Raw genomic sequence first — 26,119 nt, 5'->3', positions numbered from 1 at the left:
GCCTCTCATCAGGGTTGTAACTGTGTCCTAGAGTAAAAGCACACAGGGGTGGGAGGGGCCTTCAAACACTTATCTGGTCCCATGCTCTTGTTTTGAAGGGAGGAAATTGAGGCCCAGAGAGGATACATGACTTGCCCAAGGCCCTTTAGGACCAGTGCTCAGATTGCTAATCTTGGATCACAACAGCCTCCTGCTCAAAAATTTGGGAAGCTGTAGTTCAGTCCCTGAGCAAAAGCCCCATCTTGTAGCCTGGTACTGAGGACCCACATTGGGCCTCAGAGGAGCCCTGCTCTTGGACTTTAGAAACATTTGCACAGCAGAGTATAGGCAAGACCAGGGATGACCCCAAACTGGGGAGCTGGAGCTCCCATCTCCTGCCGTCACCTGCTCTGTCCTATGCACTTTTGCACCACCTGTGTGACTGCTGCCTTCCTGGAGCAGCTTGTCAAGCCATTCTCCACAAAGCATTCCTGCAAAGGCCTGTCACCACTCATATTTTATTGAGAACAGTGGGCAGGTGGGGAGGAGGGGGCGCTGGCTGCTGTGAAGGATTAAGAACCCAATAGGCCAGACAGGCAGATTCCACCTGGCTCATGACACAGGAAAGGGCCTGTGGGGCGGCACCTGCCCTCCCTGGGATCCCTCAGCAGGGGCATGTGGCAGGCCCCTCAGGAAAGGTAGGCAGAAAGGAATTGCAGGTGATGGGTTATAACTTCCACAGCTTCCAACCCAAGAGTAAGGGGCAGTGCTAATCTGGGGAGGAGAGGGACACAGTCAGGGCTAATCTGAGTATCTAGCCTAGCTCTCCTAGGTTTCTGGAAGACTTCAATGTTCCTCTGCAGGGATCCTAAAGACGGAGATTGAGACTAGGAGAGCCCCTTACTGACCCATGCTCTAGAAGACTCTATGACATCCTAAATTAAGGAGCACAGGTCTTTCATCCCCCAGAGCTCAGCCATGCTGCTAGAGTCCTCAGTGGGAGGAGGGGGCAGGAAGGGGTGATGATGTCCCTCCCAAGGGAGGCAGAGACCTCTTCCATACCCTGTGAGCACAGCCACTGTGCCAGGGCCTGAGAGGCAAGGCATAAGGACAGAGTCTGTTGTCTGGGGAGATTCTCTACTCCCCAGATGTCTAAATGGTGGGTGTGGGGAGGTGAGCAGAGGGAGGTAATCCCCCTGGTTCGGTGTTCTCCCGCAGAAAGCCTTAGGGAAGGTACTCTGGAGGCCCAGTTCCTCCCTCCTGCCTCTCCCAGCTGTGCTAGTGGGGAAGAGGGTAAGGGTGTCTAACCCCCTCTCTTCTTCAATGGAGTCAGGCTGTTCTCAGGTTGCCACTTTGTGACCCAACCGCCCCCCCACCAACAGTGAGTTGAGGAGGGTGAAGCCTCAGGTGGATGAGTAAGCGGGGCCATGGGGCCAAGGGGAAGAAACACTGTTAGGCCGTGACCTTGGTTCCAGCCACTTACACCCGTACCTCAGGGGGAGGCCAGTTCTGAGAGGCTCAGTGACAACGCAGAGCCTGAGCCGCTCAGCAGCAGTGTCCTGGGCATGAGGTCTGGCGGGAGATGGAGGGCCTAGGGTCCAGCCTGTCTTACCCTCTGGAAGAAACAGAGCTGGCATGGGGGGAAAGCAGGCAACAGGAGTGGGAGTTCCTTCCAAGCCTCTGCTCTGGGGCAAGGCCCCCTCTTCTGGCAGGGTCTGGGGTAGGACCACTTCTAGGCAGGGTGACATCACACATCAGTCATCTCATCCCCCAGCTCAGCATCTTCCGGCTCTCCTTCCTCGTCCTCTTCCTCGTCCTCCTCCTCAGAGGTCATGTTGGGTTCATCAGCCTCTGCCAGACATTTGGGGCAGGAACAGACGAACAGATAGTTCTCCCTGCAGAGGGTTGGGGGGGTTGATGGTGAGGGTACAAAGTCAGGCAGCCACCAGCACGGAGAAGCCCAGAGCCCGGCAGCCCAGCACACCCCCAGCTGGCACCTGAGGATCTTGTGGCGGCTGTGGCGGCTGCGCTCCCGCTGACAGCAGTCTAAGTAGCTGATGCAGATTTCCTAACGGGCAGAAGAGAGGTGGGCTCTGACAGTCTGTGCTTTCTAACAGATGGGATTAGGGCCTCCCCAGCCTCTGCCCTATGTCCAACCATTGCCCCATCCCCAGGAGCCAGAGCTGCCCTTCAGCGAAGGAGCAGGCCACCCTGATCCATTCCCCTGTGCTCACAGCAGAGGCCACTATGAGGCTTTCACAATCTGTGTCTGAGACAGGGGGCTATGGTTGGCCTCGGGCCATGGCCAAGGTCTGTGGCTGGGGCAGACGTTATCTTGGTGTGAAGCTACTTGCCCTGAAAGAAGTTTCAGCCAGGCTCCGTGCACAGCTCTAAGAGCCAGGGCCCCAAACCCACACTAGCACCCCACAGTCCAAGCTACAAAGGGCCGTGTCCTGCTTCCTTAGATGCTGCAGATTCCTTGATCAAAAGATAGCTGGGGACAAGAACTTAGGCACACAGCTGTCTCTGAAACACTGCTCTGAGGCTTTCTGGAGTTATTTTTTGAAGTGGGGTGGGGTTAGAGTATACTCATGGGGAAGACTCATGTCCTGGAGCATGTGGGGATTCAACCCAACAGCCTGAACTTGGGACTGTAGCCACTGCTGCTCCCAATTCCTGGAGAGAACTTGCAAGGCCCACTGCCCACCCACCCCGACAGCTACTGGCCCCCTCACCTCTCCTGGCTTAATATCCTCCAGGGCGGTGACATGCAAAAGGAAGTTGTTTTCTGGGAAGGAGGTCTCTGCATTGGGGACACAGCTGTGGTTGCCTGGGTCATGAGAGGCAGGTAATGAGGACTGTTGACTAATAAAAATAACAGCCTTAACTGTGCAGAGCACTGGGTCCCATCTTTCCTTGTTCTCTGATCCCTGCTAGGGCTAGGCAGGTCTTGGGACCCCAGTTTCCTATATCCCTGTCCAGTGCTCTTTCCGGAAGAGCACAGGCACTAATGCACTCCCGCATCGCTCCCCTCCCCTCCTGCCATGACTGCCCCTTCTCTCCTCACTGGTCAACTTGATCCTCAGATGCGTTCCCAGTGTCTCACAAAGGGAGGAGGGACAGGGCTGTGAAAGGGATGCCCGTGCCAGGCCACTTAACTCAGTCCTGTCTGTTATTGGATGTCTGGTAACAGCTGAGCCAGGCCCTCTGAGAGCCTAGTTTGGGAGGAGTAGTGTCCCCAGAGCCTGGGAGGAAGGTTTTGCAGTGAGGAGAGCAGAGGGTGGGAGGCTGGGATCTGGAAAAGACAACAGTCTGAGCTGGCTCTGCCCCCTCCATCAGGTGCTGATGAGACTGCCTTCCAGCCTGAGCTCCTCCCGGGCTATCACAAAACTCTCCTACCAAAGCTCACAGGGCAGTGGTGGGGCAAAACCCAGGCTCCCCTTTGCAAGAATCAGAGCTCTGTGCCCTGCCTTAGCACTGGGCCTAGCCCACTGGAAGGTTTTATATCAAGGCACAAGAGTCCAATAAATGAATGAAAAAATAATGGAAGGAGAAGGCTGAGGGGAAATCCCCAAGGAAGCTCAGCCCTAACCCCACTCCCAGACTCAACTCTACCAGCCCAGAAGGGGCCAAGAGAGATGAACTGCAGCTGTGACGCTACCCCTTCTCAATGCCGGGACTCACAGCAGCTCTGCAGCACAAAGAGGCCAGATCCTTCACAGTTAAGAAACTCACCAGTTGCTGTAAGACAGTAATATGCAGATGTTATTGCATCCACGTTATAGGTGGGAAAAGGGAACTAGGCTTATAAGGACAGGCAGCGGCTCCACTGTCTTGCCACCCAATCACTACTATTTTACCTGAAATTGCCTCTCTGAGGCGCAAGCCTTGCTTTCCTATAAATGGTACCACCTTACTGTCCGGCCCTCCCCCACCCCCAGCATCAAGCCTCTGCACAGATCGCGGAGCCATTTCTCGTGTATGTCCTGCAGACAGATCTGAAGCTTCCCATAGGCACACAGGGATTACCTTCCCCAACCACGAACTCAGAGCTCCCTGGGGGAAGACTGTGTCCACTGCCTAACTGATGGATGTCTCCAAAGTTGGGTGAGGCCAAGGCTCCATCTCACCAACCTGCCTCGATGTCCTTGTACAGCTGGTCAATGAAGGCGTCCAGCTGCTCACGGTCCTGAGGCTTCAGCTCCAGAGCGTCACAGGCATGGACCCACTGGCTCAGGGAGCTGGGGGTCCCAGGCAGCCATGGTTGGAGAGGAAGAGGCCCAGCTCACAGGGCTCTCCCACTCCAAGCAAGTTAAGTCCATTTCTTTCTCCGGGGGGAGGGTGGGGGTGGGTGGGTGTGTCCTTCCCCAACAGACCAAGTGCTCCCAAGACTCAGTCTTTCTGACCCCCACCACTGAGTTTAGTCCAGCATTCTGGCCAGAGTCACACCCTGCCCCACCCTAGTCTTGAAAAGAGATGTGGCTACCTTCCTCAGTCCATCTCCCACCCCAGCCCTGAGGGACAAGTCCAACAGCTCTGGAACATTCCCTCCTAACCTGGTCCCAATTCCTTGGCCATTGGTCCCAACAAGAGCAAAGAGAGACCGGAATCCATCCGGAGTGAACCACTGTGGGGAGAAAGGGAGAAGAGCACTCGGGTTACAGCCACTAGCTTTTCTTCCTGTTGTGGAAGTCTGCTGTGAGTCAGTCCCATCCCAACTCCAGAAGACCAGGTCTGCTCTGGCTTAGCTGTCCCAGTAGGAGACGCTGACCTGGTTGCTCCTGGAGAGCTGGAGTGCCTGGGAGGCCACTGGTCCCACCTTCCCCACACTCACCTGGCTGAGTGCTTCCTCATAAAGGGCCTCTGTGAAGAGTCTCCGCAGAAGCTCCAGCTGGCCCTGGTTTAGGGGAAGCAGGGAGAGACTTGCATCCCTGGGGATTTCCCATTAGCACCCAGGCAGGGCCCAGAAGACCACGTAAGGGAAGGAAAAGGGCGAGCTCTGTAGACCGAGCTTTCCCTGGGGGCAAACGAAAGCCACAGAATCCTTATCTCCAAGAGACTTGGCAGTCTGCTGGCCTGTTCCAACCCAGGGTAGCGAACCCCAAACTCCTCCCTATTTTCTAGCCCTTGTACCAGCAGGGCGGAGGCAGCCTGGCTTAGAATTTCTGTCCTCACCACCACCCTCCAGGCTCCCTGCCCCAGCCTCCAGACCAGCTTGACCCTCCCCCTCCTTTCCCCAGATTCAGTGCAGGAAGGCCCACCCCAGATGCCCTTTCACACACCTACCTCCACCTTCAGGCAGCTCCTGCATGGAAGTCTGCTATTCTCAGGGAGAATGTGTAACTCTGATTTGAAGCAAGTGCTCAGTACACTGGCAACTAAAATTGTTTCACACCGCTCCCTGACCCTGTGGAACCCCCAGCCCTCCATTTTCCATTACACTTGATTCGCCCACTGCAAATCCTATCATGGGGTCCTGCCTTCCCACATCAGGGCACCCAGCCCTTCCGTCCTCTGTCATCACCCCACTTCCCAATTTTAAGTCCACATTTGGTCATGAAGTTAAATAGCGGCAGGAATACAAGTCTCTGAACAGATTTTTGGACCCAGGCTCTAACTTCTTCCTGTGGCTGGGAAGGCAGCAAATGTGGAGCTTCCCTTAGGTAGCCACGGACATCCCCAGGCTACTGGGGGGCGGTGGGAGGGTCATGTGGGGAGACCAACCTTGAATTTGTCCCCCAGGAGTTTGTGGACAATTTCCTCCTCCTCATTGGCCGTTTTATTACAGAACTGGGAGAAGAGCCTGATCCAACGATCCTTATCCTTCGCCTGCAGTGAACAAATATACTTCAGGGTCAGGTTCACACATGCTCACGCATGCATGTGCACACATGGACTCACGGATACCCTCCTCTTTACTGCCACTCCTGCCCATGTGGGAGGAGTAAGCTGTCATTCTAAAGCCCCTGCCCTCAGAGAAACACCATCACACATGAGCTTCTAAGTAGACCCTTCCTCCACACCTTGCCCACACCCAACCATCTTTGCAGCTGGTGCCAACCTAGCCAGTTCACGACACTTGGGAAAATAGAATGAGGCTGAGGAGCAACAATACTAAAGGGGTCAGAGTGGCTTCTCTCGCTTTATCTAAGAGACACAATCCTGAAAAGGTGGTGCTTATATATGAATTGCTGCTGCACAGGAAGTCACCCATAGGTCACAGACCACAGGCAAGATGAGCCCCCACTGCCCCTGCTAGATCTATGGTTAGCTACTCCTAAGGTTTACACAGCAAGCAGCTCTCCTTTGGGAAGCCCAGAAGGAACTCTGTATCCAAGCCAGAGTGTTAAGGTGAGAAGAAAACTGAGGCCAAGGGTTGAATGAGGCCGGAGTCAGCTTCCCTGAGAAGATCAGGTGGGCTCACCTGTTTCACTGTGGCCACCATCCGGGCCATCAACATGATGCTTGCAGTCTCAGGTGGGTAGTGAACACTCCTGGGGAGAAAGAAAAAGGTTTGGCCTAGAAATTCCCTCCCCAGTAGCTGAATTCAGGGAAGCCCAGTCTGATTACTACAGAGAATCTTTCCTACCAATCTCATTTATAACCAAAGAGAGAAAGTCATTGGCAAGGACTTGGGCAGGATTTTATACCCCTATGGGCTTAATGGGGCTCTTTCTGGGAGTGCGTAAAATGTTGAGAATGGTGGGACTGGCGGCTCAGATTTAAGGCAGGGGGAATTGGGTGATAGTTCAGCCCTAAGAATGGAGGAAAAATCTAGGGGGTGGTAACTTAACAAAGATGGCTGCATCCACTAAGCACGGGGCAGGCAGGCAGGGAGGGAAGGATAAAGGAAAGAAGAGAGGAAATGCTACCTACCTCCATGCCTCCTGCAGCTTATTGAGAGGATGCAGGGGGTCATCCTGGGAGGGGCCTGGGCACAGGACCTGATGGTATTGCTCAGCTGCGGCTAGTAGACATTCTGTACTGCAGTACGTCACCTGTTAGGGGAGGTGGAGGTCAGCACCCTAGGATCTGGCAGTGGGGTGAGGCACAGACACCCATGTGGTCTCACCTCCTCTAACTGCACTCCTTCCACAAATACCCCCTGAGCAGTAGTCAGTGGTATTATGAGATGAAAAAGCACACAGTGTTCTGGGGGCATGTGAGAGGGGCACCTGACCCAGGCTTGTAAAACCATGGGAAGGAGAGACTGCTTCTCAGGTACAGGGAAGGGCCCCTGCCAGGCTCCTAGGAAGAGGGCAAGCTCCCACCAAGCCTATTTTCTACACAATGGGACTGGAACAGAGAGGACGAAACTGGAACAGTAATGTCTTTTTAATGTCTTTCCCTATATTCGGGCTCTCAAGGGCCATGACCAAGTCTGTCCTCACTCCTGTCTCCCCAGAGAGGACTTCAGCTTAGCCCCCAGGGATATTCACCTGGCAGTGGGGACAATTCTGGTGCAGGTCCTTGCGCACAGTGCACAGCTCAGGGTGAGGCAAAACCTGGCCTGGTTTCCCAGTCAGTCTCTGGGCGTTCTCCTCTGCCTTCTCCAGTGCCCGAAGGCAGTGGTCACAGGCTGGGGGAGAGAGCCAGACATGACAATTAAGTGTCTTGAGAGCAGGGGCCGCATTTGTCCTTTTCACAGCAATATCCCCAGGGCTAACATAGCACCTAGCTCAGAGAAGGTGTTCAATAAAAGTTTGAGAAGTGAGTGAATGAATGACTATGTTAAATGAATGAATTTCACACGCATTATAGATGATGCCTTCTTCCCTCTCCGGAGTCCCCACCCATCCCGGCAGACTCCCTCTGCTTCTTGATGGGACTTAGTCTACGGGGCTCCCCACCCAGCCCCCAAACCGGGCTTTCCCCACATTCTGGAGCCGAGTGACCCTCCTTTCACAGATTTTTCTCTAGCCCAAGAAAAGTGTGAAAAAAGCACGTGACTGGCAAAGCTAAGAGCGTCCTATTTGTCTCCGACCCCTAACACAGCCTTTTTTGACCAAGGGGCATGGGGTCTCCTCTTGGTAGGGGGCTCCACTTTGGCACAGAGCCCTTCAGCACGACATCTAGTACCTTACAGTATAGGCCACACTGAGTTCCACCTGAGTGACAGTCCTCCCCCAGGGAGCACTTTGGAAGAACCTCTCTGCAGCAGGCTTACAGCCGCAAATGGCCTGAGATTAGACAGAGGCATGGTTCTCAGGCGCAGCTCTCCAAGGGAAGTCGCACTTTCCTCCCAACACCTGGAGTCCTAGAGACGTCAGCCGGTAGGGATGTACGTACTCTCTTCCATGCGCAAACGCTGCTGGGCCCAACAGCCCTCAGGAGTAGGTGAGATGTGCTCACCTCGGTAGCGATAAAGTGCATTCCAGAGAAACTGTGCAGCCACCAGGGGCCGTTCGATGAATATGGTCTCCCCCTTCTGGATCAGCTGTGTGGCAAACAACCCCTTTCCCTAAGAGGGCAGAGAAGGAATAGGATGGCCATAAGAAGAGACAGAGGACATGGCTTCAGGGGCTCCTCACCCCCACGTCAGAAGCCTCTGCCTCAGGAGGGTTCATGGAGTGTGGTCGGCACCCTCCGTGACTGCCTCCTCTGGAAATGCAGCTCTGCCCAGTTTCAGTCGCACTTCTACCCGCCTGTCCAGAGCAGAGGGCCTGGGATGGGAAGAGAGCCACCACATCAGCCGTGTCAGACTAATGAGAGGAGGATTTTTAGGATGGCCAGAGCAGGGCCAAGGTTCACAGCAGGCTGGAGCCTCCAGTACCAGGAACTGGTACAGGGCGGCCTTCTCTGAGTCACCCACGTGCCCCTCCAGGATCCTGGTCGTGAAGCTGCTCCTCAGGGTTGCAGAGAAATCCTACACCACGGGAGGGAGAGGCCTATGCGGGAGAATATGCCCTTCTTCCCTGGTCAGCTGGGTGCTCACAGCATCTAGCGTACATAGTACCTGGTACCCAACAAGTTCTCAGGTGTTACACTGGAAGGAATGACTAACCCTAGCGCCAGTCCTGATGCTAACTTGCTGTGAAACTTTGAGCCAGTTGCTCCACTTTTTGACCAAGTGAAAAGTGGGTATTATAATAATACCTACCAGGTAGTTTCCAGGGTGCAATGATATAGCACAGCTGAAGGAATTTCATGAACTCTAGCTCCTTACTACTCAAAGTGAAGTGATGGACTGGGCAGCGTGGGTATTGCCTGGGAGATGTTAGAAATGCAGAATCTCAGGCCCCACTCCACACCTGCTGAATCAGAATCTGCATTGTTAAAATCAGCTGCAGATGCCCAGGTGATTCATATGCACATTAAATGAGAAGTACTGGTCTAAAGCACTGTAGATATGTACGAGACGAAGGATGAGAAAACAACTGTTGAATTGCCATCTCTCACATGTGCAAAGGGACTCAGGAGACAGCTTCAGAACCTAGGCAGTTACTGGCCCAGCTGGGCACTTTCTCCCACTATACAGAGGAGTGGTGCCCCTGCCAACAGTGAACTGTCATGAAAAGAGAGAGAAAGGAAGTGATTGACACAGCAGTGAAGTGTCCTGTCATGTGGCCTCCTGGGTAGCTCCCGGTTTCCTTCTGCACTGGCACTCTGGATAGACAGGGGCACCTCCCAAAATCAGAGCAGCAGGATGTATAGACCTGGACAGGCCCTGAGCACCCCGTGAGCCACAAATCTCAATCCTGTGAATAACTCTGGGAGCTCTAATATGGTACAGTGGGACAGCTGGAACGAAACCACTGGCAAAGCCGTGGATGCAGCCTGGTTGTCTTTCTAGAAGCCCACCTCCATGCCTAGTAGCCCCTGGGACCCACCCAGCAAAATGAAAACCTGGCCTTCCTCTGTGGGACAACAAGATATAGACAGGTATCCACATTACTTCTGACAATCTCAAATCTCAATATTGAATAAATATTGATCTCTTTCTCCCTCTTTCTGGAGGACCAAATGTAGGAAATATTTAGTAAAGCAAAGGAAAGAATCAGAGCTGTTCCTCTATGAAACCACTTATCCCCCAAACATATAAAGTATTTCAAGAAAAACAACTCTAATTCATATTACCAAGAAGACTGGAGAGAACGGAACCTGAATGGAAAGGGTACAAACTATGCAAAGTTATCTCCAATTTGAAAAGTTTAAGTTTAAAAAAAAAAAAAAAGATTGTCCCAAAAAATCTAAGACTATGTAGTAAATTAATTCTTTATTAAATTATTTTCTAGAAAAATATTAAGTGCCAAAATTGAATTCAAAAGGAAGAAAGCCAAGACAGACTTGCAATGCCAATACCTGCCTGATGTGCATTAGTACAGCATCCCGGTTGACATCTACCATATTTGGTCAGGTTTCTGTTCTGACTGGTCATGTCCCTGGCATAGCAATTGGTAAGATTTTGGAAATCATTCCTGCCAATACCCATAGAGGCAATAGAGAAAGTGGTCAAAAACTACCCCCATGTGACGCCCCTATATGGTTTCATGAGCCAGCTCTCTCAAACCAAATAAGTAATTCTTGTGCTATTTAAACTATTCAATAACAGAGAAAAAATGGAAAGCTTCTCTATTAAAAAAACAAAAACAAAAACAAAAAACAAACAAGCATAATTTTGATGTGGTAACCTAAGGAAGATACCATAAAGGAAAAAAAAAAAATCACAAACCAATCTCACTTGACGAATGTACAGGCAAAAAGCCCAGGATAAGCCATCTTGTCACCAGGTCTGGGTATATGATTATTCTGCAGCAGCAGATCAGTTGTAGGCATGGAGAGGGAAGCCAGCTCATTCTTCCAGAGCTGGGGTTTTGATAGACGGCTAGGACAGGACAATTGGGCAAGGAGAGTGGCTGAAGTGATGAAGTAAGAGGGAAGAAGTAAAAAAAGGAGGGGCCTGAGAGATAGGGGTGAAGTGAAAGTAAAGGTGAATATCTCTGCAGGCTAGGAGCGATGGAACTGAGACACCATCAAACTGTGAGCCAATGACGAGCACTGGAGGCCTCGGGGTGGAGATGGAGTTGTGGGCAGCTGAGGAGGCCAAGGATATGGGAGCTGATTTATCACGGAAAGAGAGTAATGCTCCAGATACCGCTGCAGTGAAAAGAGGACAGTGGAAGGTTAGGTTCGGGAACTGAATGAGTACGATGATGTTGAGAGCAGGAGACAGATGACTAGAAGGCTGACATCTAGGGCAAGGACCAAGGATACACACAGCCACTACACATGACAAACTGTTCAACCTCATTAGTAAACAAATATAAATGAGAACAAAGCGATATCATTTTGCACATATCAACCAGCAAAGATAACCAAGAAAGAAAATACTCAGTGCTGGTGAGAACAAAAGGATGTGTGCACAGACACTGAGCTCCAATATCTTTGACCTCAGGATTGAAAAACAAGATACAACATAAGGGTCCATAAATGAGCAGTTGTTGAGTGAACAGTGGTCCTCCCATAAAACAGACTATTACTCAACTCTTAAAAATTAATACGTAGCATTATTGATATTGAAATATTTACTGCTGCATCAAAAAGCAGTTTCTAGAAATACCGTCTTAATATGCACATATTTGCACAAATATAAGATTCTGAGTGTTTTACCTTCTCTTTCCTTACATGCGCTTGTTTTTCTACAATGAACTTCTAAAACACGATAATAAAACAACAAAATGTCACCCTCTTGATTTAAACCCTTCAATGCTACTACGGGCTTCAGTCCAAACTCCTTAACACTCCAAGACCCTTCGTGAAGTGTCCTGGCCTTTTCCCTCAACCCCCACCCAAATCTCACTCAGAAAGTTCCCTGAGGACCCACGCTTTTTTGTACTGCAGCTCCCCCTGCCCAGCACGTCCCGCCCACAGCTCCCAGGACCCAGAAGTAATGTCCCCCGGCCTGGCGCTCCCCGGCCCCACTGGCGGAAAGGCCCGGTTCCACGGGGGCAGGGGACGCGCACGGAAACTCAGCGGGCTCGGGCCCACCGCATGACCGCCCCGGAACCCTGCGCGCGGGGACAGGGAGCCCCCGGGCCCCGAGCCGGGAACGGGCCGCAGCGTCCGAGAGGCAGAGGAGCCTCTAGATTCCAGGCATGGGGTCCGGTGGGGCTGTCTCCAACGCCGGGCGGGGTGGGGGACCCCGGCACGGTCCGCCGCGGCCTCACCTTGGCGCTGCTCACGAAGCGCACTTCCACGGCGACCCGGGCTCGGCCCGCCACGCCCACGCAGAAGGAGAACACGTCGCACATGGAGGCCGCCATCTTGGGCGTACCTCCGCCTGCTGACCCTTGACCCCGCCTCGGCCCGGGAGGCCCCGCCCCTCACCGGCCCCGACCCCAGCGTGAGTGTCCCCGAGGCTGCGAGGGTTTGCGCGCTAGCCGGTCTTAATTTGGATCTTTTTGGTTTCTGTATCTGTAGGTTAAGTAGTTCGTTTACTGGGTGTAGCTAGGCCTGCCTTTGCGCAGTTTTGCCTCTGTCTCTATCTTCGTGGCCAGTACCAGAGCTTGTGTGTGCGTGTAGTTTTGATCTGTGTACCTGTATCCGAGTTCACGTTTGTGTCTGTTGTCTCTGCCACCCAGTGGTCCGTCTTGAGTAAAGCGCTCTCTGGACCCAGTCATGGGGTGGGACAGCAACGGGCTGACTTACTGCTATCCTCTCTGACCCTCAACCTGAAGGGAAGAACTAGCTTACTCCACCTATCCATCCTACAAAGTCCGGCGCAAGATTTCCTATTTCCTTAGGCAGTCTGGCAGCGGGGCAGACTGTCCTACGACAGATCAAGCTGGACGTGTGTCTTCCTCAGACTCTTCAGGGCGTAGGGACCTTGTAGCCTGGGGGTGCTGGAGGGTCTAAGGACCCGTGAAATTGTATGCAGAAGTGAGTCCGCAGATGCACATTGTCCTGACAACAGGAGAGGAACCTATTCTCTTGTTCAGGACTGACCTGAACATTTGTCCCCACAGCCAAGCCTGACCACCATGTCTCAGTTTGTTCCCCCGTGCTCCAGTTGATTCTGTGCTACTTGAAAAGGGACCTGTGTCTGCATCTCCTGCGGTCTCATGGTGACATTTAGGGATTTGATAGAGCCCAGTAACTGCTGAATAGGTCACTGCTGGTGATTTAAAAAAAAAAAAAAAAAAAAAGTGAGCCAGTGGTTCCTGGAAGAGGCAGATGTAGCTGTGTTCCTTTAATAGAGCTGACTGGGTCCAGCATTAGGAAGGAATTCCCGGAAGACAGGAACAGGAGGGTTCTTGAAGCTGGACCCTGGCCTCCCTCCAGCTGCAGCTTGGTCCTGGAGACGATGGTCAACTGCCTTGGCGGCAGGTGGTTTTCCAAGGCCACCCCTGCTCCCTGCCTTTCCTTCCTCCCTCAGAAAACTCTGGAGAGCAGTGTGGACCATGCCCTCTCTCACCACTAGGTGGCAGGGCAGTCCTCCTTCCACCAGTTCATCTCCACACCCAGAAGTCATTCTGTGTTTTAAATGAATACCCTCAACGGGAGCCCGCCAGGGAATGTGGAGTGCTAGAGAAATTAGCTCTGGAAATGTTGGTGGCAGGCTTCACAAGAGTAGGCTATCAGCTACGCTTCTTGGAAAGAAACTGAGTAGATTCCTGGGAAGGAATGGGAGCCATGAGAACTGGTTGTGAAGCAGGGGAATAATAATACAGCAGAGTTTATGACAAAATGCCAGTTTTGGCAAAGGCAGAGTTAAATCTCTCTACTCTGTATGAAGATGGATAGGGGGTCAAGTCAAGTAGCTAGACGGAAAAAGATGGTGTTCAGGGTAGCATGTCTGCTCCAAGGAGGCAGCTGGGCCTGAGCTCCTTCTGAGAGTGTTAACGGTTCAGACAAAATAAGAAAACTTTGGGAAATTCTGCGAGAGGAAGTGGGCTAAATGGTCTGCCCTTCCTTCTTTGCTCTCAACTCCACCATCTCCAATGGGGAAGAGTCTTCTAGGCCCAGATACTGATTCAAGGAGGCCCTCTCTCTTCTACAGCCAGGCCAGGCAAAGATTAATCCCTGGAGAAGCCAGGGGTGAGGTATTACTCCCACAGGTGAAGGGGACCTATAAGCCTTAATAGTTACTGCACACTTAGTACTGAGCCTGGCACACTATAAGTGTTTTACAGACATCATCTCAGCCGTGGGAGGTCTACGTTATCAACATACCCATTATACGGGTGGGGAAAAAAAAACTTCAGAAGTTTGGTAACTTAGCCAAGGACATAGCTGAAGGCGAAAGTCTGTACCCATGATCATTTGCATTATTACAGCTCCCAGGGGTAGATATAGAAAAGGGGGGCCCCTACTTGACAGTTCAGATTCCCCTGATGCCCTTTGACCTGACAAGCTCTTCATTAAGAATTGGAACAGGGAGGTCCAGTTGGTGCCCCCAGGAAGAACTAGCCCAAACAGCTTGGGTTGAGCCTCCGTCCCAGTCCTCAGCTGTCCGCTCCTGACTCTGCGTCTTCTCTCTGGATGGTGGTGTTGGAGCGGCTGGAGGGCTCGTCCGGGGAGGCAGCCATGGCAGATGCAGCTGGCAGTCTCAGCCTTTGCTGCTTCTGATACTTAACCCTGCGGTTTTGGAACCAGACCCTCACCTGTAATTGAGGCAGTGAGAAGAGATCAGAATGTGACCAGCAGTTCCCACTGCTTCCCCCATTCCCACAGTGCCCACTCCTTTCTGGCCAAAATTTACTCTTCATTCTAAGGGAAGCACACCCTTCCCTCTAATTCCAGTCACCACTCATTCACTCAACAAATATTTATTGAGCTCCTGATATGAACTAGGCATCACCCTAGGTGATGGTGATAATAGTGAGCAGTAGAGGCATGGTCTCTGCCCTCATGGAGCTCATAGTCCAGTGGAGGGAGACTAATAACAAACATGGAGACAAATGTATAAACACAAATGGGGGTATGAACAGGGGTTGAGCCTCCCTGGAGAACCAGCACTTAAGCTGAGGCTCAGAGGATGAGAGGCCAGCCCGATGGGGACAGAGAAAAAAGCAAGCCAGGGCAGGGGAACCAAGCTTGGAGCGTCTGAGGACCAAAAAGGAGGAGAGCATGGCAGACACATCTGAGAGAGGGGAAAGCAAAGGAAGGGAAACTGTGAAGGCCAAGGGTTAGAAGTGTCAACTTCGAGCTTTTAAGTGGGATGCAACACAGTCCTATTTACATGTCAAGTAAATTGCACATCTGGCAGTTGTGTGAAGAATGGATATAAACAGATTTGGGGAGACAGCTGGGGAGACTATTGCAGGGATCCAGCGAGAGCTGGGTCTGCACGCTCCCTTCCCTGTGTGATGAGAAAAACAGTCCCATTTGGAACTGGGGGCAATGGAGAGAAATGAAATGATTCCAGTTGTATTTTGGAGGTAGAAGTGAAAAGGCTGGCTGATGGATTGGAAGTGGGAGAGAAAGAGGAATCTAGGATGACTAAGTATTTTGAGCAACTGGGTGGACAGTGGTGCCATGTGTGGGAAAAGGAAGAGATTTGGGGAGAAAAATAAAATCAAGAATTGAGGTTCTGACTGAAGTTTAAAATGGCTACCCACAAGACATCCAAGTGGAGGCCTCAAGAAGGTAGTTAGATGTACAAGTCAGGAAAGAGAGGTGGGCTGAAGATAAAAATTATGGAGTCATTGGCTTCCAGATAGTATTTAAAACCCATGGGGATAGATTAAATCAGCTAGGGAGGAAAATTTGAGGTCACTTAGAGAAGAGTTGCCTACAAAGGCAACCAAGAAGAAAGGACCAAAAAGCCAGAAGAAAAACCAAGAGAGTGTGGTGTCTTGGTGTGGAAGCCAAGAGAAGAGTGTATTTCATAAGAGAAGGAGTGGTTGACTGTACTGAGTGGTGGGGTAAGATGAGGAAAGGAAAGCATCTGTTGACTTTGGCAACATGGAGGACATTAGAGACCTTGATGAGAAGGTTCAATGAAATGGTAGGGAAAGAATTCACATTGCAATGAGTTAAGGAGTAGATGGGAGGTGAGGACATAGAGAGAACATAGCCAGTTCTTGATAGGTTTGCCTCTGAAAAGAGCAGAGAGATGATGCAGTAGCCAGAGGGGAATATGGGGTCAAGGGAATGTTTATTATTTTTAATATTTAGTCCCTTGAATACCTACTTAATTTCACTGTCAGCTCCTTATTTAGCATGGAAACATTACGTTATAAAGTTCTAGATTAACACCATGTGTTGTTTCCATAATGTGATTTCAAATAGGACTATTTTTCTCATCATACAGGGAAGGGAGTGTGCCAGTGGTTAGGGCCTGTCTCCCCCATCGGCCTGGCACAGAGGATGAAGGCCCATAAATTCCTCCCAGCCCCCACTCAGGGTCTTTGAGAGAGTAGTATCTGTCCCTAGGTGCAGCCCGGGCCCCACAGGAGTCCCTGCTCTCACCTGGTTCTCTGTAAGGTTGAGCTGGGCTGCCAGCTGGGCTCTCTTCTTCCCCACTAGGTTGTGCTGTTTTGCAAACACTTTCTCCAACTCTTCCAACTGCTCCAAGTTAAACATGGTTCGAACCCTCTTTTGGGATCTCTCAGTGTCCTGAAGGTCCTGAGTTTGGGCCCAGTCTCGAGGACCCCAGAGGCCTAGGCAGTGAGCCAGCTCCAAGCCTGAAGAGCAATTAGCAGGAGGAGAGGTTAGCCAGTAAGCCCCTAGCTTCTCATCTTAGAGGAGAGAGGACAAGCTCACAGCTCCACTGCCCTGTCTTACCCTTGGCCAGGTAACACAGCAAGAAGGCAGAGTGGGAAGAGACTGCGCAGAAGTAAAACAAATGAGAAAGAAGGGACAGTGTTGTGAGACCGCTTCGGCCTCCATTATTCTTCAAGTGAGTGGCATAATCTTTGGCCCTAAGAGGAGATGCCAAACCTCCATCTCTCCTTTCCTTTCCTTGGCTACTTCAGGAAAACCCTATGGGATGAGCAGAGAAGAGACCTGCTTCTCAACAAAGAGTGAGGGTTCATCCTTTTCGTTCATTCAACTTTTTGAATGTCTACTATGTTTCAGGCATGGTTCCAGGACAAAACAGAAAATCCCTAACAGTAAAAAAGGCAAATAAGTAAAATGTTGAGTATGTCAGAAAGGGAGTAGCGCCAGTGAGAAGAATAAAGCAGGGAAGGACAGGGTTAAGTGTGTGGGAGGGGGAGGGGGGATAGTTTGTATCTTTAGAAAGGTAGGCACCTCACTAAGTTGACACTTGAACAGGGCCACTATGTATAGCTTATGCCCTGCACACAGGTACCCAGCTGAGAGGGTAAGTGGAGTCTGAAATTCTGCCCACTCTCCACAGGCCAATTCTTCCTGCCTGACAAGGTGTTGTGCCAGCTTGAAGTTAGGGGGTGACCTTTTCTAATGCACACAAGGGTGCTTTTCAGCTCATAGAGCTGTGGGCCAGCAGAGATGGAGATTGGTCTGCCAAGGGGCAGTACCTGAGTCATAACTCCAAAGGAGTGAGGAAGTGAGCCCTTGGGCTAGCTTGGAGAGAAGTGTTCCAGACAGAGGCCTGGCAAGCGCAGTGCTAAGACTGCTCAGCTCCCACTAGCCTTGGGGAGGCTCCAGGGCTGGCAAACGAAACTGCCCCAGTGAAGGGAGAGAGGCCTGGCTGCCCAAGACCCAAACCACTGGGCTCACCTGGCTTACCATAAACATAAGCATTAATAGCAAACTATGAAAAATAATCAATGGGGCCAGATTTAAAATATGGTACAGCCTTACAATGGACCATTCTGTGGCAAAGAAGCTCTGCATGGACTTACAAGGAAAAATCTCTGATACATGGTCAAGTGAAAAGAGTAAGGTGCAGAGCAGTGTGTCTAGTATGGGGGTTAGAAGAATGTGTGTGTGTGTATGTATGTATATATGTATTTATTTTCACACATATATACGTGTGTGCAGGTATTAAACATGTATAAAATACCACTGGAAGGATAAAGAAACTGGTGTCTGGCTGCCTGTGGTGTGGGGAGAACCAGGTGGCTGGGGGACAGGAGTGGTAAAGGGAACTCTCCTCCATACTATATCTTAGTTAACATTTTGAAGTTTGAACTGTGTGGATGTAACACCCATGCAAAAACTAACTTGAAAATGAGACAACCATATACAAAGTAGTAAACTGCAATTCAAACCTCAGGGGATGTTAGAAAAAGGTGGCTTGGAGTGAGGGCTGTGGCTCTCATTCAGCGGCACGAATCTGGATGGGGTTGGGAGACCAGTGTTTCTCTCCCACATGGTTAGGAGAAATGCCAGCTGAAGGGAGTTGAGGAGATGCAGGATAGGGGGAACCCAGGAAGTAGGAACCAGGTAAGATTGTCTTACAAGGATCTTGGTATGGGTCAATAAGGCTTGCACTAACTTCGCTTCTGTTTTCCTTCATGGGAACCACGCGGATACATGAACCAGATAGCCAAAAACGGCAGAAACTCGTGTAGATGGATGTTAATGCTAGAGGAGAAAGTTACCTCAATGGTTAAAGTCTCGCTGGGATTTAAGTGACTGCGCTCCAGGGCCCAGAGCCCCAAGGTACCACTCTAGGAGCTATAAGCAAGCAGGCGCAGAGCAGTGAAGTGCGGAACCTAAGCTCCCACAGAGGTGAGCAGCAGAGGCCGTAAGCGGGTCGGCTAACTCCCAACGGCTCCTCGCTGGAGGGTACCAGCGGCAGCATCCACTTCTCCCGTCTAAGACCGGGCCCTGGGTTCGCGACGAGAGCCGCTTTGGGCAAGAGCCTCCGCCACCAAGCGTTATCCAAAGCGGGTGTGGGAGACAGCAAGGACCTCTACCAATCCCTCGTCCAGGGACGCGGGGCTGGGCCCCCTGCAACCCTGCGCTGGCCCTGGTTGTCTGCCGAGCCCCCTCTGGCCCGCCCTCACCTCCCGCTCCGCACCCGCCTCACCACACACACCTTCTCCCACCTCAGCGGCGGGCCGGGCAGCCTCCCACCCGGTCCCTCTCTCCGCCCAGTATCAACGGCAGGCTCAAGGGTCATAGCGTTTCCACCCACTCTAACCGTGTGTGGCTCTCAAACTCGGGGACTTCTCCTCTACCCTGTGCCCACCGTCGCGGCCGTCCGCCACCTCGTACCTGGGACGCCGAGGCCCTGGAGGCCGCAGAAGTGGGCGGCGCGCAGCCGCAGCACCGGGAGCTGGGGGCACGGCTGGTGGAGCCCCGCGCTCAGGTAGGCGGGCAGCCACGTCGCCGGGCACGCGCCGGGCAGAACCGGAGCGGGAGGCCGGGAGGGCGCGGTCCAGAGGCCCCCGGCGGCGCCGGCGGAGACAGACAGAGGGGAGATGGCGGGCGCACGGTGGTCGGGTCTGGCCAGGATGGCCTCGACGGAGAAGGAGGACTCGAGGCGTCCGGTTGCACGGGGTGGGCCTGGGCCTGCCGAGCGGCGCGGCAGCGCGGGGGACGCGGGCGCGGGGGACGCGGGCGCGGGAGAGCAGCTGGAGCGCGGGCGCTGGACCTGGGCGCCCGAGGTAGCGGGCGGCCGGCAGCCTCGCTGCCCGGGGCTGGGCATGGCGCGGCCCTTGCCCGGACGGGCGCAGAAAGGGGAGCCGGGGGCCTCTGGGCTGTGTGGGCAGCGCGGGCAGCGCGAGAAGCGAGTGAGGACACCTGCTTTAAATAAGGGAGCGAGCCTTGCTGTCCAGGAACGGCCTCAGCTGCCGGCGAGGGCTCTTAAATTGGACAGGGCGGGGCCGGACTGGCCGGGCCTTTTCTTCCCGCAGCCCAGGCGCCGCCTCCCGGGCGCAGCCGACCCCGCGAAGTTCCAAAGTTCGGTGTGCCCCAGCGCCCTCCCTCCTTATGCATTAAAAAAATCCCACCCCTAACCCCGGCCCGTGCTGTCGGGTAAAGGGCCCTGAGCTCGCTGTGACTTGCTGTTGATCCCGGGCGAGTCACCCTGCCAGTGTAGATGGATGTTAAGCTTTGCCTTCAAGCTTTGGCTCATCCTCTCACTGTCTGTGAAGCAGAAGCCCTGGCCACACTCACCTGTGACTGCGCAAGCCCTTAAATTTTTAAAAAAATTTAATTTAAATATCTTGTTTAACCACTGTGAAGTGTTAATTTCCCACCTTTCCCTGACTGGAGACACTGCTGTAGTTACCAATTTCTTTTGGGTCTTTCCAGGAACTTTCTGCACCCCCATTACTTAGGCCCCACTGGAAAAATCTTTCCTGTATACAAAAAAGTAGAAGGGTAAAAACATTAATGGTTCCAGATTAAGAAATACTAATTTATTGCAAATGCATGAGAGTTGATGTCCTACAAAACCTGAATTATGTAGGTGTAAGGCAGGCACTTGTATCCCGTTTTACAGTTGGATAATCAGTATTTACCCATGTCCTTGGGCAAGTTACAAGTGACTGTTTGAATTTCTTCACCTGTAAAATGGATAACGATGGTAGGTACCTCATGGAGTTGCTGTGTGATTACATGAGTTAATGCATGTAAATCATTTAGAATTGGCCGGTGAGCACTATGCTGTGATTGCAGAGTTCTGAGGGATTCCTGCCTTCCAGCCTCCCAGCCTCCCCAAATCAATGCCTAACATTGAAACCACTCTACCAGGTCGAGGTGCAGTTCAGTGGCATTGTCCATAGGTGTCAGCTGTTTGGAACACCAACATGCCCTGTCTGCTCTGCAAAGTAAGGGCTGGAGGAACCTTGCTGGGTTCCTGCCCTCCCCCACTTCCCACTTCAGCAACTATCGGCCCTGCCTTCTGAGCAACCCCCCAGGCAGCCTGGAATGTGAGATTGTGGGCAAAATGATGCGCAAGCGTCCAGTCTGATCCCAGGTCTAGGCTTACTGTGTTCTGACCAGAGTACGCAGGGTCAGAGATGAGTATACAGGAATGAGAGCCCTAGGGATGGGGCATGGGTGGGAAGGACTCTCTCTCTCTCTTACGTGAGGTCAGACCCACTGGGATTTGGAAAGTTCTAGATGCTCCCCGGCCCCCCCCCCCCCATAACTCCCAAATCTTACCCACACCATTCCATTTCTCAACGTGTTTCTTTTTGAGGAGCTTTTCTTCCAAGAAGGAGGGGCTGTGTTACACCCCCACCCCACCCAGGACCCACCCAGAACCCACCCAGACTGCAGTGCCAAGGCACCAGAAGCAGGCCTTGTGAGCCTGGATACACACACCCACTTTTTCGGGCCCACAAAGACAGCAGCTTATGCAGTCAGGGAACAGTGGAGCAAGATGATGGAAAATGTGGATTTTGGAGTTGGACAAACCTGGCTTCAAATCCCAACTTTGTCACTGAACTTTTCTGTGACTTCAGATAAGTGGCCTATTCACTCTAAGCCTCAATTTCTTATAAAATGGGAATGGTCTCTTAAGTGAGAAAATAATACCTAATGGGATTCTTACAAGAGTTGAATGAGATTGAATTTTTAGCTACATGCTAGCTATTTTGGGGAAGAGAGAGGCTATTTACAATAACAGCATGCACCCTGGAATCCGGGGAAGTTGACAAAGAACAAGAAAAAGCTTGTAAGATGGAAGGTGTATGAACATTTTGTTAAGTATGTTTGTGCTGATTTTTAGGTAAAAAATATGGTCACTGTGTCTCTAGGTCTGGATTTTCCATACATAATTACTGTATTTCAGTACATAGTTATCTATATTCTGTTGTTTCACTTATTTCTCCTCAAACTGTAAGCTCCTGAGGATATAGACATTAATATCCTCAATTTACATATAAGTAAATAGAGCAAGAGAGGTTAACAGACTGCCTAGGTTCAAATCCCCTAGCTATTTGACCTTTAGCAAAATGTGTTTTAATTTACATTTATTTCCCTGAAGACTGTTCAAGTTGAGCATCTCTTCTTAAGCTTATCAGCCATTTGGATATCCCCTTTTGTGTGAAGCGCCTGTTCCAGTGGTTTCCTTATTTTTCCATTGGGTTACTATCTTTTTCGTATTAATTTGTAAGAATATTTATGTATAGATAGAGATAGATATTTTGGAATCAAGACTTTTGTTACAATATATATAGAAGCAAATATCTTCTTCCACTCTGCGGCCTGCCTTTTCGTTCTTTTAAAGTTTTCTTTTGGTGAACAAAGTTACTGATTTTAGTAAAGCTTAATCATCTGCTTTTGTGTCCTTTAAAAGAAACCTTTGCCTATCCAAAGTCATGAAGATATTCTTCTGTTATTTTTAAAATTCTTTGTTGTTTTGCCTTTTATGTTTAGGTCTGGAATTGATTTTTGTGGAGGTGTTAGAAAAAAGACTTTTCAAGGATGAGCCAAAATCTGAAGAAATAAAGGAAAATATTGATTGATTCAAATACACAAAAATTTAAAAATTAATTATAATAATGGTTTGTAACTGTACTTTGTTTTCTAAATGATTTGAGACTAACACATTTAAAGAAAAAATTATTAGTGTAAAAGCTAGTATTACTGTAATTTTGATTTGTAATTCCAAATCTTGTTTTCTACATAATTTGAGATTAATGCATTTAAATAAAGTATTAGCTTATGTTTTGGGGCACACACCATATAAAGATGTAATTTTGTTACATCAGCAACTTAAAGAGGGTAGGGATGGAGCTGTGAAGAAGCAGAGTTTTTGTATGTTATCAAAATTAAGCTGGTATAAATTCAAATTAGAGTGTTATAACTTAGGATGTAAGTTAAATGTAATGCCCATGGTAACCACAAAGAAAATAGCTATAGAATATACATAAAAGAAGATGAGAAAGGAATTTAAACATTTCACTACAAAAAATTGACTAAACACAAAAGAAGACACTACTGTAAGAAATGAGGGACAAAAAAAGCTATGAGACATACAGAAAACAGCACGATGACAGAGGTAAGCCACTCCTTATCAATAAAGTAATAATCAATTACTTTAAGTTACTTTAAATAGATTGAACTCTCCAGTCAGAAGACAGAGATTGGCAGAATGGATAAAAACACATGAACCAACTATATGCTCTATACAAGAGACTCACTTGACAAGCAAAGACATAAACTGGTTGAAAGTGAAAGGATGGAAAAAGATATTCCATGAAAATAGTAACCGAAAGAGAATAGGAGTAGCTATACTAATATCAGACAAAATAGACTTTAAACCAAAAAAAAAAAAAGGTTACAAGAGACAAAGAAGGACATTATATATTAATAAAATATTCAATTCAATACAGGAAGAAGTGTAATAATTATAAACATTTATGTACCTAATGACAGACCATCAAAATATACAAAGCAAAAATTGACAGAATTGAAGGGAGAAATAGTTCAACAATAATAGTTGGAAACTTTAATATCCTACTTACAATAATGGATAGAACAAACGGAGAGAAGATAAGTAAGGAAATAGAAGACTTAAACAACACAATAAACCAACTAGATGTAACAGACATATACAGAACACCCTACCTAACAACAACAAAAAATTTAAAAATTTTGTGCATCAAAATATTCTATAAACAGAGTAGAAAGGCTACACAGGATGGGAGAAAATATTTGCAATTGTATATCTGATAAGGGATTAATATCCAGAATATATAGAGAATTCCTAAACTCAACAACAAAATAGCAAACAACCTGATTCAAAAATGGGCAAAAGACTTGAATAGACATTTCTCCAAAGAATATATATGAAAGAACAATAAGCACATGAAAAAATGCTCAACATCACTAATCATTAGGGAAATGCAAGTCAAAACTACAGTGAAGTACCACCTCATACCCATTGTTATCGAAAGAAAACAAAACAAAACAGAAAATAACAAGTGCTGGCAAGGATGTGGAGAAATTGGTACCATTATGCACTGTTGGTGGGAATGTAAAATGGTATAGCCACAGTGGAAAACAGTATGGCAGTTCCTCAAAAATTAAAAATAGAATTACCATATGATCCAGCCATTCCACTTCTGAGTCTATACCCAAAAGAATTGAAAGCAGGGTCTCGAAGAAATACTTATACACCCATGTTCATAGCAGCATTATTCACAATAGCTAAAACATAGAAGAAACCCAAGTGTCCATTGATGGAAGAATGGGTAAGCAAACCGTGGTTTATACATACAACGGAATCTTTTTTCTTTTTTTCTTTTTTTACTGAAGCATAATTGAAAATGATCACCACAATAAATCTAGTTACCATCTGTCACCATACAGAGTAATTACAATATTATTGACTATATTCCATATATATATATATATATATATATATATATATATATATATATATATATATATATTCCCTATATATAAATATATTTCCTGAATATATTCAGGAAAAAACGCATACGCCCTTTTTGGCCAACCAAGCAAGCCGGAAATGCAAATCAGCACTACAAAGAAGTCTCACTTCCCATCGGGCAAAAGGGCCATCCTAAAAAAGTGTAAAAACCAGAAATGCAGGACAGGCCAGGGAGAAAAGGGAGCCTTGTTACACTGATGGGCGGGATGTAAATTGCCAACGGCCACTCTGGAGAAGTGTACGGTGTGTCCTGAAACATCTAAAAAACACAGCTAGAGAGCATAGGGCACTTCCACTCATGGGCATATAAATTGGGAAAACTAAAAATCAACAAGACACAGGCACCCCAAAGTTTAGGGCTGTGACTAACCTATTTTATAACTGGAAGTTTGTACTTCTATTTATTTATTTATTTATTTATATTTTTGGCTGCATTAGGTCTTTGTTGTGGCACGTGGGATCTTTTTGTTGTGGTGCGTGGGCTCTTCGTTGCAGCGTGTGGGCTTCTCTCTAGTTGTGGCATGTGGGTTTTCTCCCTCTAGTTGTGGCGTGTGGGCTCCAGGGCATGTGGGCTCTGTAGTTTGCTGCACGCAGCCTCTCTAGTTGAGGTGTGGGAGCTCAGTAGCTGTGGCGCGTGGTCTTAGTTGCCCTGCGGCATGTGGGATCTTAGTTCTCCAACCAGGGATCGAACCCATGTCCCCTGCATTGGAAGGCGGATTCTATACCACTGGACCACCAGGGAAGTCCCTGGAAGTTTTTACTTCTTAATCTCTTTCACTCATCTCCCTCCCTCCACTCTGGAAACCACCAGTTAATTCTCTGTATCTCTGAGTCTGTTTCTGTTTTAAGTTTATTCATTTGTTTTGTTTTTTAGATTTTACATATAAGTGAAATCATATGGTACTTGTCTTTATCTGACTGACTTGCTTCACATAGCATAATACCCTCTAAATCCATCCATGTTGTTGCAAATGGCAAGACTTCATTCTTTTTTATGGCTGAGTAATATTCCATTGTATATGTATATATACCACATCTTCTTTATCCATTCATCTATGGATAGACACTTAGGTTGCTTCCATATCTTGCTATTGTAAATAATGATGCAATGAACATAGATGTGCATATATGCTTTCAAATTAGTGTTTTTGTTTACTTCAGAAAAATACCCAGAAGTGGAATTGCTGGATTGTATGGTAGTTCTATTTAAATTTTGTGAGGAATCACCATACTGTTTTCCATAGTATCTGTACCAATTTCATTCCTACCAAAGCACATGAGGGTTCCCTATTCTCCACATCCTCACCAACATTTGTTTTTGTTGTCTTTTTGATAATAGCCATTCTGCTAAGTGTGAGGTGATATTTCATTATGGTTTTGATTTGAATTTTCCTGATGATTAGTGATGTTGAGCATCTTTCCGTGTGTCCGTTGGCCATCTGTTATGTCTTTTTGGGAAAATGTCTATTCAGGTCCTCTCATCATTTTTTAATTGGGTTGTTTGTTTTTTTGCTATTTAGTTGTATGAGTTCTTTGTATATTTTGGATATTAACCCTTTCTTGCATATGTCATTTGCAAATATCTTCTCCCACTCAGTAGGTTACATTTTCATTTTGTTGATAGTTTCCTTCACTGTTCAAAAACTTTTTAGCCTTATGTAGTCCCATTTGTTTATTTTTGCTTTTGTTTCCCTTTCATGAGGAGACATATCCCCCCAAATATTGCCATGTCAAAGAGCATACTGCCTATGTTTTCTTCTAGGAGTTTTATGGTTGCAGGTGTTACTTTTAATTCTTTAATCCATTTTGAGTTTATATTTGTATATGGTATGAGCAAGTAGTCCAGTTTGATTCTTTTGCATCTAGCTGTCCAGTTTTCCCAGCACGATTTATTGAAGAGGCTGTCTTTTC

General features: G+C 48.9%; 2 protein-coding genes across 4 annotated transcripts; both read right to left on the bottom strand.

The window, feature by feature from the left end:
- Nucleotides 1–477: 477 nt before the first annotated feature.
- On the bottom strand, nucleotides 478–12,266 carry SMYD5 (SMYD family member 5). 3 transcript variants are annotated; one of them, XM_068564070.1, is made up of 13 exons: nucleotides 12,147–12,266; nucleotides 8,332–8,440; nucleotides 7,419–7,558; nucleotides 6,856–6,977; nucleotides 6,404–6,473; nucleotides 5,704–5,808; nucleotides 4,814–4,876; nucleotides 4,536–4,606; nucleotides 4,114–4,220; nucleotides 3,664–3,720; nucleotides 2,715–2,809; nucleotides 1,977–2,047; nucleotides 478–1,874 (listed from the first exon to the last, which is right to left on the bottom strand). In XM_068564070.1, the coding sequence occupies exons 1-13, from the start codon at nucleotides 12,240–12,242 to the stop codon at nucleotides 1,727–1,729; spliced, it is 1,254 nt and encodes a 417-aa protein (XP_068420171.1). In that variant the 5' UTR covers nucleotides 12,243–12,266; the 3' UTR covers nucleotides 478–1,726. The 3 variants fall into 3 exon arrangements, 2 of the variants coding, with proteins under 2 accessions (XP_068420171.1, XP_068420172.1); XM_068564071.1 differs by lacking the exon at nucleotides 3,664–3,720; XR_011076487.1 differs by lacking the exons at nucleotides 478–1,874; nucleotides 1,977–2,047 and adding an exon at nucleotides 3,139–3,274 and having other exon boundaries at nucleotides 2,733–2,809.
- Nucleotides 12,267–14,423: 2,157 nt separating this feature from the next.
- Nucleotides 14,424–19,504, bottom strand: NOTO (notochord homeobox). The gene is made up of 3 exons (XM_068564165.1): nucleotides 19,072–19,504; nucleotides 16,393–16,607; nucleotides 14,424–14,582 (listed from the first exon to the last, which is right to left on the bottom strand). The coding sequence occupies exons 1-3, from the start codon at nucleotides 19,502–19,504 to the stop codon at nucleotides 14,424–14,426; spliced, it is 807 nt and encodes a 268-aa protein (XP_068420266.1).
- Nucleotides 19,505–26,119: the final 6,615 nt, after the last annotated feature.

The sequence above is a fragment of the Eschrichtius robustus genome, chromosome 15 (genome assembly GCF_028021215.1).
Source record: "Eschrichtius robustus isolate mEscRob2 chromosome 15, mEscRob2.pri, whole genome shotgun sequence".
Taxonomy (NCBI): Eukaryota; Metazoa; Chordata; class Mammalia; order Artiodactyla; family Eschrichtiidae; genus Eschrichtius; species Eschrichtius robustus.
This window is presented reverse-complemented; position numbering and strand designations above follow the sequence as displayed.